A 12345-nucleotide genomic window follows, 5' to 3' on the forward strand; every position below is an offset into this window, starting at 1 on the left:
ACACTTACGTGTATTTCATAACACAAATGCCGTTTCACGTCAAGCTGTGTATGGAGGTCCAAGAGTGTCCATGGAGAGTAGCAAGATTGTGGGAGTTTTGAGTCAGTTGTTGAAACCGAGGACTGGTTCCGTGTCGCAGTTAGAAAGCTGCCGCGGATGCCAGAATTGGCCATGACACCTGAGTTAAAGTAAACAGACCAAACATAGCACCTTGAGCGTGCCTCCATCTCTCTCACACACACACACACACATTGGCTCTCCCTCTCGTGTGAAACAACCTCGGACATGTTGGGGCAGGGAACCTTTGATCATGAGTTATAGGCCTATACCGGTTTTTGATACCCTTTAACGTTTTCCATGCCCTCTTTGATTTGAAGCAAAACCAATAAATGTCGGTTTTCACTGTCTTTCCAAAAAAACAACAAACTACAACCTAAGCTAGATGCCCTCAATCTCACACAAATTATCAAGGAACCTACCAGGTACAACCCCAAATCCGTAAACATGGGCACCCTGATAGATATCATCCTGACCAAATTGCCCTCTAAATACACCTCTGCTGTTTTCAACCAGGATCTCAGCAATCACTGCCTCATTGCCTGCATCCGTTATGGGTCCGCTGTCAAACGACCACCCCTCATCACTGTCAAACGCTCCCTAAAACACTTCAGCGAGCAGGCCTTCCTAATCGACTTGGCCCAGGTATCCTGGAAGGATATTGACCTCATCCCGTCAGTAGAGGATGCCTGGTTGTACTTTTAAAAGTGCCTTCCTCACCATCTTAAATAAGCATGCCCCTTTTCAAAAAATGTTGAACTAAGAACAGATACAGCCCTTGGTTCACTCCAGACCTGACTGCCCTGACCAGCACAAAACATCCTGTGGCACAATCTACTAGCTTCCAATAGTCCCTGCGATATGAAACTTTTCAGGGAAGTCAGGAATAAATATACACAGTATTCAGGAAAGCAAAGGCTAGCTTTTCCAAACAGAAATTTGCATCCTGCAGCACTAATTCCAAAACGTTTTGGGACACTAAAGTCCATGGCGAATAAGAGCACCTCCTCTCAGCTGCTCACTGCACTGAGGCTAGGAAACACTGTCACCACCGATAAATCCACTATAATCAAGAATTTCAATAAGTGCATCTCCACGGCTGGCCACGCTTTCCACCTGGCTACCCCAAACCCGGCCAACAGCTCTGCACCCCCCGCAGCAACTGGCCCAAGTCCCTCCCCCGCTTCTCCTTCACCCAAATCCAGACAGCTGATGTTCTGAAAGAACTTCAAAATCTGGATCCCTACAAATCAGTTGGGCTAGACAATCTGGACCTTCTCTTCCTAAAAGTATCCCTATTACTAGTCTGTTCAACCTCTTTTTCGTATTGTCTGAGATTCCTAAAGATTGGAAAGCGGCCGCGGTCAACCCCATCTTCAAATGGGGAGACATTCTAGACTCAAACTGTTAGACCTATATCCATCCTGCCCTGCCTTTCTAAAGTCTTCGAAAGCCAAGTGAACAAATAGATCACCGACCATTTCGAAACCCACCAAACCTTCTCCGGTTTCTGAGCTGGTTACGGGTGCACCTCAGCCACGCTCAAGGTCCTAAACGATATCATAACCACCATCGATAAAAAAAAAAAAACAGTACTGTGAAGCCTTCTTCATCGACCTGGCCAAGGCTTTCGACTCTGTCAATCACCGTATTCTTATCGACAGACTCAACAGCCATGGTTTCTCTAATGAATGCCTCGCCTGGTTCACTAACTACTTCCCTGACAGAGTCCAGTGTGTCAAATCGGATTGCCTGTTTACGGACTTCTGGCAGTCTCTATGGGGGTGCCACAGGGTTCAATTCTCGGGCCGACTTTTCTCTGTATATATCAATGCTATCGCTCTTGCTGCGGGTGATTCTTTGATCCACCTCTACGCAGACGACACCATTCTGTATACATCTGGCCTTTGTTTGGACACTGGGTTAACAAACCTCCAAACGAGCTTCAATGCCATACAACACTCCTTCCGTGGCCTCCAACTGCTCTTAAGCGCTAGGAAAACTAAATGCATGCTCTTCAACCGAACGCTACCCGTACCCACCCACCCGCCTAGCATCACTGCTCTGGACGGTTCTGACTTAGAATATGTGAACAACTACAAATACCTAGGTGTCTGGCCAGACTGTAAACCCTCCTTCCAGACTCATATTAAGCATCTCCAATCCAAAGTTTGTTCCTATTTCGGAACAAAGCCTCCTTCACTCATGCTGCTAAACATACCCTTGTAAAACTGACTATCCTACCGATCCTTGACTTCTTCGGCGATGTCATTTACAAAATAGCCTCCAACACTCTACTCAGCAAATTGGATGCAGTCTATCACAGTGCCATGTGTTTTGTCACCAAAGCCCCATATACTACCCACCATTGTGACCTGTATGCTCTTATTGGCTGGTCCTCGCTACATGTTTGTTGCCAAACCCACTGGCTCCAGGTCATCTATAAGTCTTTGCTTGGTAAAGCCCCACCTTATCTCAACACACTGGTCACCATAGGAGCACCCACCCGTAGCACGTGCTTCAACAGGTATATTTCACTGGTTATCCCCAAAGTCAACACCTACTTTGGCCGCATTTCCTTCCAGTTCTCTGCTGCCAATGACTGGAACGAATTGCAAATATCACTGAAGTTGGAGACTTATATCTCCCTCACTATCTTCAAGCATTGGCTGTCAGAGCAGCTTACCGATCGCTGCAGCTGTACACAGTCTGTAAATAGCCCATCCAACCAATTACCTGCCTCATCCCCATATTTGTTTTTGTTTTTTTCCTACTCTTTTGCACACCAGTATTTCTACTTGCACATCCTCATCTGCACATCTATCACTCCAGTGTTAATTTCTAAATTGTAATTACTTTGCCTCTATGGCCTATTTATTGCCTTACTACATTTGCACACACTGTATACAGACTTTCTATTGTGTTTTTGACTAGTTTAAAAAAAATCCAATGTGTAACTGTTGTTTTTGTCGCACTGCTTTGCTTTATCTTGGCCAGGTCGCAGTTGTAAATGAGAACTTGTTCTCAACTGGCCTACCTCTTTAAATAAAGGTGAAATAAATAAAACATGATTTAAAAAAACAAAGAATGTTGACTCACTGAATGCATGTATTTGGCCTGTAGGGGTTATTTTCTCTTATGGCCCAGTTTCTAGAGTATTAGTTTAGGACAGGTTGGCACCCTGTCTAACTTGCTCATACATTAAAAAAAATATATATATATTACTATGGAGTTGTTTTTTTGTCTCTCTCGCCAGAAAGAAGTGTTTCAGCTGAAGGACATAGAGAAAATCGCCCCGAAGACTAAAGGAATAAGTGAGTAATGATTAATTGAGATGAACCAGATGGATCATTTTACAAGTGAAACCTGGGACTCGCAATTTATTTTCTATATAAAATAAAACTCAGGATTCAATTAAAAAATGTCCCTGTGGTGGCAAGGTGCATTTTCTATTCAGTGAAGGCATATGGATCCCAAATCTAAGACCAGCGTACTAAAATTTCCAGAGGTCTTTATTTCACCTCGTGAAGTTAAGTGTGTCCATGTTTTTGGGGCGAGCATTTTGCGTATGCCTGAAGTAGTTCCGTGTCATTTTCTGTATCAACACTGAAAGTTGCCCTCATGCACCCATAACAACATAATGGTAAAATAGTCCCAACATCATCGTCTTGGAAACCGAGTCTAGCCCAAACCACTTTGATTCATCCCATATTTAGCCTGTAGTATGGAGTGGGACGACACTACTGCCAAAAGGCACTAACGTGTGTGTGTGTGTGTGTGTGTGTGTGTGTGTGTGTGTGTGTGTGTGTGTGTGTGTGTGTGTGTGTGTGTGTGTGTGTGTGTGTGTGTGTGTGTGTGTGTGTGTGTGTGTGTGTGTGTGTGTGCGCAGGGAGAAAAACAATAGGGAAAAGCACATGTTTTAAGTGCTGGCCCCAATAGAGAAACAGAGCTGTGCTGTTTTGGTACGTACCCAAACGGGACTTTATTTTCCTTTTCTTTTTTTTACAGTGGACGTTACATTCATTTGGGGAAACTTGATCGGGCTGGCCGCAAATGATTAGAATCACATGTTTTTTAAAGGCCCTGCTCTGGCATCGTGATGTAGTTACGGGGGGGGGTCTGTAAACTGCTGTGTATAACAGTCACTTATCACACACAGCAGAGAGGGAAGGAGAGGAGAGAATGAGAGGGGGACAGAGTGAGATCAGGAGCCCTCTTTGAATACGTTGAATATGCATCCATTCTTTTCCTTGATGTAGCCTGATCACTGATTTCAAATCATTGGATAAGCAAAACCAATGATTCAACTACATCGCTTTACACCAGTACAGCTATGTTATATCAGTGATTACTTGAGGGACAGGAGGGAATTATATACTTTCAAAAGGTCTCAGGAGAGAAATAGTGAGTGAGCGATGGAAGAGAGAAAGGCGGTGAGGCAAACGAGCAAGACCGAGACTAACAAGTCCAGATGGGCCAGACTATCGAGAAATTTAAGCATGTTTGAAAAATGAGGCCCCTGAAATACTTGTTCCAGAGTTTGCTTAAACAGGGCCCATTAGCTTGATTCTCCCTGCTGCCCAACATCCTCCCAGTACAGGGGAAGTTCAGTGTTTTACATATACTGTACACAGTATATTGCTAAAGTTTGTAGTGGCTGTTTAGAGAAAACAAAACAATGGATTACAGTTTCTCCTGGCCATATACTACTTTCAGTATGTGGTGCCATCTACATTTTAAGTTGTAAAATACTGAATTTATTCTATAACGCAGCTCGTTCCAAAACACACCAGATCAACTTTATTAGTGCTACGGCAGATGAACAGAACAGTGCATGATGTGGGACTATCACATTTCACCAGCCGTCCTCGTTCCAGATGTTAGAACGTTCTATTACGCTTGGTGGTAAAGTTTCCCCTAGGACCAGCTTGCCTTCCCCAATCTATCCTTAACCATTGTGGGAAAAATGCTAAACTGACACAGAATCAGTTTCTAGGGGTAACTTCGTAAGCCCTCTATTACTCTCAGCTGATTTGGGATCAATTAAGAGAGGGAAGGAATACACAGGAGAGCCCTGGACTCTGTAAATTTAAATCAATGTTTTCCCTAATCGCTGTAAGAAATGTAAAGCGATTACGTGGCAGATGAGTGGGCTAGGGCTGGTTTCTAAATGGCACCCTGTTCCTTATATAGTGTACTACTTTTAACCAGGGCCCATTAGCGCTTTGGTCTAAAGTAGTGCACTATATAGGGAATAGGATGCCAAATGGGATGCAGATTGATTCTGTTCTCGGTACATCTGGACCACAGAGTTGGAAGATTGAAGCTATATGAGCCTGGATAGTATAATGGGCTTTACTCGGTAATATGATGACTTGAAACAAATCCAGTTGTTTTGCTATGGAGTGTGAATGTACAGAGGCTTGCGAAAGTATTCACCCCATTGGAATTTTTCCTATTTTGTTGCCTTACAACCTGGAATTAAAATATATTTTTGGGGGGTTTGTGTCATTTGATTTACACAACATGCCTACCACTTTCAAGATGCAAAACATATTTTTTGTGAAACAAACAAATAAGACAAAAAAACAGAACTTGAGCGTGCATAACTATTCACCCCCAAAGTCAATACTTTGTAGAGCCACCTTTTGCAGCAATTACAGCTGCAAGTCTCTTGGGGTATGTCTCTATAAGCTTGGCACATCTAGCCACTGGGATCTTTGCCCAAAACTGCTTCAACTTCTTCAAGTTGGATGGGTTCCGCTGGTGTACAGCAATCTTTAAGTCATACCACAGATGATCAATTGAATTGAGGTCTGGGCTTTGACTAGGCCATTCCAAGACATTTAAATGTTTCCCCTTAAACCACTCGAGTGTTGATTTAGCAGTATACTTAGGATCATTGTTCTGCTGGAAGGTGAACCTCTGTCCCAGTCTCAAATTTCTGGAAGACTGTAACAAGTTTCCTTCAAGAATTTCCCTGTTTTTAACCCATCCATCATTCCTTCAATTCTGACCAGTTTCCCAGTCCCTACTGGTAAAAAAACATCCCCAGAGCATGATGCTGCCACCACCATGCTTCACTGTGGGGATGGTATTTTCAGGGTGAGGGGAGGTTTTGGGTTTGCGCCAGACATAGCGTTTTCCTTCATGGGCAAAACACTCCATTTTAGTCTCATCTGACCCGAGTACCTTCTTCCATATGTTTGGGGAGTCTCCCACATGCCTTTTTGTGAACACCAAACGTGTTTGCTTATTTTTTTTCTTTAAGAAATGGCTTTTTCTGGCCACTCTTCCATAAAGCCCAGCTCTGTGGAGTGTGGTCCTTTGGGCAGATACTCCAATCTCCGCTGTGGAGCTTTGCAGCTCCTTCAGGGTTATTTTTGGTCTCTTTGTTGCTTCTCTGATTAATGTCCTCCTTGCCTGGTCTGTCAGTTTTGGTGGGCGGCCCTCTCTTGGCAGGTTTGTGGTGTCATATTCTTTAAACATTTTAATAATGGATTTAATGGTGCTCTGTAGGATGTTCAAAGTTTCTAATATTTTTTTATAACCCAACCCTGATCTGTACTTTTCCACAACTTTATCCCTGACCTGTTTGGAGAGCTCCTTGATCTTCATGGTGCCGCTTGCTTGGTGAACCCCTTACTTAGTGGTGTTGCAGACACTTTGGCCTTTCAGAACAGGTGTATACAGTTTAAGTCAGAAGTTCACATACACCTTAGCCAAATACATTTAAACTCAGTTTTTCACAATTCCTGACATCTTAGGTCAGTTAGGATCCCTACTTTATTTTAAGAATGTGAAATGTCAGAATAATAGAGTGATTTATTTCAGCTTTTATTTCTTTCATCACAGTCCCAGTGGGTCAGAAGTTTACACTCAATTAGTATTTGATAGCGATGCCTTTAAATTGTTTAACTTATGTGTAACGTTTCGGGTAACTTTCCACAAGCTTCCCACAATAGGTTGGGTGAATTTTGGCCATTCCCCCTGACAGAGCTGGTGTAACTGAGTCAGGTTTGTAGTCCTCCTTGCTCGCACACGCTTTTTCAGTTCTGCCCATACATACATATAGAATTGAGGTCAGGGCTTTGTGATGGACAACAAAGCCAAGGTACCGGAATGGCCTTAAGCCATTTTGCCACCAGTTTGGAAGTATGCTTGGGGTCCATTTGGAAGACCCATTTGTGACCAAGCTTTAACTTCCATTTCTTGAAATGTTGCTTCAATATATCCACAATTGTTCTACCTCATGATGCCATCTATTTTGTGAAGTGCCCCAGACCCTCCTGCAGCAAAGCACCCCCACAACCTGATGCTGCCACCCCCGTGCTTCACGGTTGGGATGGTGTTCATCAGTTTGCAAGCTTCCCCCCTTTTCCTCCAAACATAACAATGGTCATTATGGCCAAACAGTTCTATTTTTATTTCATCAGACCAGAGGACTTTTCTCCAAAAAGTACGATATTTGTCCCCATGTGCAGTTGCAAACTGTAGTCTGGCTTTTTTATGGCGATTTTTGAGCAGTGGCTTCTTCCTTGCTGAGTGGCCTTTCAGGTTATGTCGATATAGGACTCGTTTTTACTGTGGATATAGATACTTTTGTATATTCACAAGGTCCTTTGCTATTGTTCTGGGATTGATTTGCACTTTTCGCACCAAAGTACGTTCATCTCTAGGAGACAGAGCGCGTCTCCTTCCTGAGCGGTATGACGGCTGCGTGGTCCCATGGTGTTTATACTTGCGTGCTATTGTTTGTACAGATGAATGTGGTACCTTCAGGCATTTGGAAATTGCTCCCAAGGATGAACCAGACTTGTGGAGGTCAACAATTTGACCTGATTTGGCTGATTTCTTTTAATTCTCCCATGATGTCACGCAAAGAGGCACTGAGCTTGAAGGTAGGCCTTGAAATAGATCCACAGGTACACCTCCAATCAGAAGCTTCTAAAGCCATGACATCATTTCCTAGAATTTTCCAAGCTGTTTAAAGGCACAGTCAACTTAGTGTATGTAAACTTCTGACCAACTGGAATTGTGATATAGTGTATAAGTGAAATAATCTGTCTGTAAACAATTGTTTGAACAATGACTTGTGTGATGCACAAAGTAGATGTCCTAACCGACTTGCCAAAACTATAGTTTGTTAAGAAGAAATTTGTGGTTGAAAAATGAGTGTATGTAAACTTCCGACTTCAACTGTGTATATTGAGATCATGTGACACTTAAATTACACACAGGTGGACTTTATTTGTCTAATTATGTGACTTCTGATGGTAATTGGTTGCACCAGATCTTGTTTACGGGCTTCATAGCAAAGGGGGTGAGTACATATGCACGCACCACTTTAGAATTTTTTGAAACAAGTTATTTTTTTCACTTCACCAATTTGGACTATTTTGTGTATGTCCATTACATGAAATCCAAATAAAAATCAATTTAAATTACAGGTTGTAATGCAACAAAATAGGAAAAACACCAAGGGGATGAATACTTTTGCAAAGCACTATCATTAGAATGTGTGAAATTGAGTCCCAGATGGTGCACTTGACACTAGCAATGACAATGCGGTTACAAGAACCACATGTTTTGTTGTCCACTAATGACCAGGTTGAGAGAGGGGTACTGAGGTACAGTAACACATCCCCACTAAGTACACTTTCCTGCCACCCCAATCTCAATTCAGACATAAAGTGTATTTCCTAGGGAACAATTCACCTTTTTTGTGATTCCTCACATCCTTTTCAATCATATTGGAGGAGAAAGTCCAAGGTCCCTCCACTCTGACCTTTTTTCTAATGGGTTTTGAGAAGGTGAAGAGAGAGGATGCGACAAACCCAGGAAAGGTTAACTGAGAATGATCCCTTGCCTCTCTCCTGTCTGCAGCACCCATGTCAGTGAAGGAGGTTCTCCAGAGTCTGGTGGATGACAACATGGTGGACTGTGACAGAGTGGGCACCTCAGACTACTATTGGGCTTTCCCCAGCAAGGCCCTGCACGCCCGCACGCGCAGGTTGGAGGAGCTGGACAAGCAGGTGATTTAATGGGTGTATTGTGGCCTATGGCGGTCTAAGCCAATGCCTACAAAGCATACTGCTGCAGCAGGCGTTAGAATCTGACCCACTGCTACAGAAATTCTCTGTCTTCTATTTATCCTATCCAATAAACACAAAATATGTGTCTGGGACACCCCCCTCAATTGTGTGAGCTTCTCTGACACTGCAGGGGGGGGGGGATTTTGGTTTTCAAAAGGGCAAAGTACACTGTCAACCCCCCCCATCTGACCTCTAACCTTAAGCTAATGCTGGGGGTCTACTGGCCTCTCCGCCCCTCCACTTTTAACAGCTTGCTAGACTCTTTATCGAGTTCACGCTGGCGATTAACGTCGTTCTTATTACAGAACATCACAGGCCTATAGACCTCACCACCTAGGTTGTCCCAAATGGCCCCCGATTCTTGATGTAGTGCAATACTTTTTACCAGGGCACGTAGGGTAATTTAGTTATGTGCCCTGGTAAAAAGTATTGCACTACATAGAGAATAGGGGGGGGCACCCTTATCTGCATAGTCTCAAGCCCACAGACAGACCGGCGCATTTCCTGTCCCAAATGCGATATCTGTTCTTAACTGTACTCTGATTTCTGTAGCTAGCACACCAAGCAGGCACACTTGTTTGCAATAAAGCGTATGCTTTCACTGTAAGTAGGAGGTAAAGGAATTACTACAACACTCAAATGTGAATAATTGAATAATTTAATGTTTGCAGAAAACTCAAACTGTTCATGTTGTGTGATCAGTATTTAATTTTGTTAATCAAATGGCACTTTACATATCTTCAAAATAAAGACTGAAGACAAAATTAAAATGTACCTAGACTGGCTTCGGCGGTCCAGAGTTGAGTTTGAGGGGAGCGGTTAAGACCGCTGTCTTCATAGCACACAGAGCCTACCATGTCGGCATGTGTTGGAAATCCAGCCCACACCCTACTGGCACAATCTTCTCTCCCATCTTCCCTGTCTTTCTCTCACCATCTCTATCCCCAACAAAAATAATATACGTAAGGAGTACATTGTCAACTCAGTGTCTCATTTGATCATGATCACGAGGAAGCTCAAGGTTCAGAACCAAAGTAGCCGACGTCTAAGACCTAATAATCTCATTGCAGAGTTGTGGGTAGGGACTCGTTATCAGTAGCAGCGCTGAAGGTGGTGGCGGTGTCACTTAAACAGTTGGTGGTCCTCTCGTTAGCATTTCATCCTCGTGATTACCAAGTTCCCCACGCCACAGACCAGACAGTATGAAGGCGTGTACTGGGCGGTGAATAAACTGCTTCTAGTCGCCAGTGGTGCAACTAATGCGGCGGCCGCCGAGTTGGATATTAAACACAGTGGTGTGAATATGTGGTCTGTTATCGGTGACATATTTATATGGGAACCCTCCCGTCTCTCATTCTATAAACAGTGTACAAGGAAGGGGATTGTTTCTTTGTTTTACAGTCAAAGTTTTATTAAAATGGTATTTGAGTTATTGGTTTGTCACTGTCTGAACTTTTGAATACAAACTGTTTAATGTGAGTAATGATGTATAGAGAGATGTAAATTAAATGACACCCTATTCCCTGTGTAGTGCACTATTTTTGACCAGGACCCATAGGGAGACAGGGCCAATGTGTAAGAATACTAACCAGTGCCATGACTTTTGATTGAGTGAGAAATATTATAGCTGCCTGCCTCTTGCCTTCTGTTACCATGGGGATGACCGAGTTGAGGAGTATCTAGATTTTCATACCGGCAACAGGTAGTTTGATCCAGGAGGGGATTTAATGTCACTGCTGTAACCAAGAAGCTTGATCTTGACATCTGGCCTCTTAGTTAACAAACCAAATGCAAGCTGGAGCACTGAGCTCGATATAACTTATTTGACATATCTTAGCTTTCTTATAGTTCTACTTAACTGAGTAGTACGCATCCCTGCAGTTATTGAACATCATACCGTTGGTATTTCAAAATACTTTGATATACATTATTAAACGGTATACCGCCTAATGGCAGCTGTTTCATGCACACACGATTAAGAATTTGATCGTGTGCTGTGTATGATTTAGTTATTTGTGCACGATTATTTAGTTCATATTTGTGTGTGTGTGTGTGTGTGTGTGTGTGTGTGTGTGTGTGTGTGTGTGTGTGTGATGCATAGTTAAATGTGTGAAATTGAAGTTCAAGCCCACAAAACACAACATTGATGTGAAAATGAAATGTGTTCATTCTAAATATATTTTCTCGCCATAGCATACCGAGGAGAAACAAAGGAAGATGTCTCTGCAGCAGGCTGTCGACAAATCAAAAGTAGGACGTGAAGAAACCGTAAGTACATTTACGCACGCATGCCAGCCTTAAAGGCCGGCCATTTTATTGTCCTTCATTTTATCACTGAATTTATCACTGTCTCACAGCAAGACTTAATGATGAGGGATTTGTTTATCTGCATTAATTTAGAGATTTTTTTTCTATTGTAAGATATAAGGACTAGAATCCACACCTCTAAGGGGGGTAGGGGGGTGTATTTTGTTGCATATACAGTGCATTTGGAAAGTATTCAGACCCCTTGACTTTTTCCACATTTACATGGCAGCCTTATTCTAAAATTGATCAAATTGTTGTTCCCCCTCATAAATCTACACTCAATACCAATAAGGACAAAGCAAAAACAGGTTTTTAGAAATGTTTGCTGATTTATTAAGAATAAAAAATGGATAGGGAGCGTTGCTGCACAGCTATTTTCAGGTCTCTTTTCAGCTCTGGCTGGGCCACTCAAGGACATTCTGAGACTTGTCCCGAAGCCACTCCTGCGTTGTCTTGGCTGTGTGCTTAGGGTCTTTGTCCTGTTGGAAGGTGAACCTTCGCCCCAGTATGAGGTCCTGAGCGACTGGAGCAGGTTTTCATCAAGGATCTCTCTGTACTTTGCTCCGTTCATCTTTCCCTCGATCCTGACTAGTCTCCCAGTCCCCGCCGCTGAAAAACATCCCCACAGCATGATGCTGACACCACCAGGTTTCACAGTAGGGATGGTTTCCTCCAGACGTGACGCTTGGCATTCAGAACAAAGAGTTCATTCTTTGTTTCATATCAGACCAGAGAATCTTGTTTCTCATGCTCTGAGAGTCTTTAGGTGCCTTTTGGAAAACTCCAAGCGGGCTATCCTGTGCCTTTTTTTACTGGTGGAGTGCTGCAGAGACGGTTGTCCTTCTGGAAGGTTCTCCCATCTCCACAGAGGAATTCTGGAGCTCTG

General features: G+C 43.1%; 1 protein-coding gene across 1 annotated transcript in view; it reads left to right on the forward strand.

The window, feature by feature from the left end:
• Positions 1–3318: 3318 nt before the first annotated feature.
• LOC118362910 (meiotic nuclear division protein 1 homolog) overlaps positions 3319–12345 on the forward strand; it is a 28455-nt gene continuing 19428 nt past the window's right edge. The window contains exons 1-3 of the mRNA XM_035743633.2: positions 3319–3371; positions 8944–9092; positions 11346–11420. Coding sequence (XP_035599526.1) covers positions 8949–9092; positions 11346–11420 — 219 coding nt within the window. The 5' untranslated portion in view covers positions 3319–3371; positions 8944–8948. The remainder of the gene's footprint in view (positions 3372–8943; positions 9093–11345; positions 11421–12345) is intronic.

This window comes from Oncorhynchus keta, chromosome 29 (assembly GCF_023373465.1).
Source record: "Oncorhynchus keta strain PuntledgeMale-10-30-2019 chromosome 29, Oket_V2, whole genome shotgun sequence".
NCBI classification, from domain to species: domain Eukaryota; kingdom Metazoa; phylum Chordata; class Actinopteri; order Salmoniformes; family Salmonidae; genus Oncorhynchus; species Oncorhynchus keta.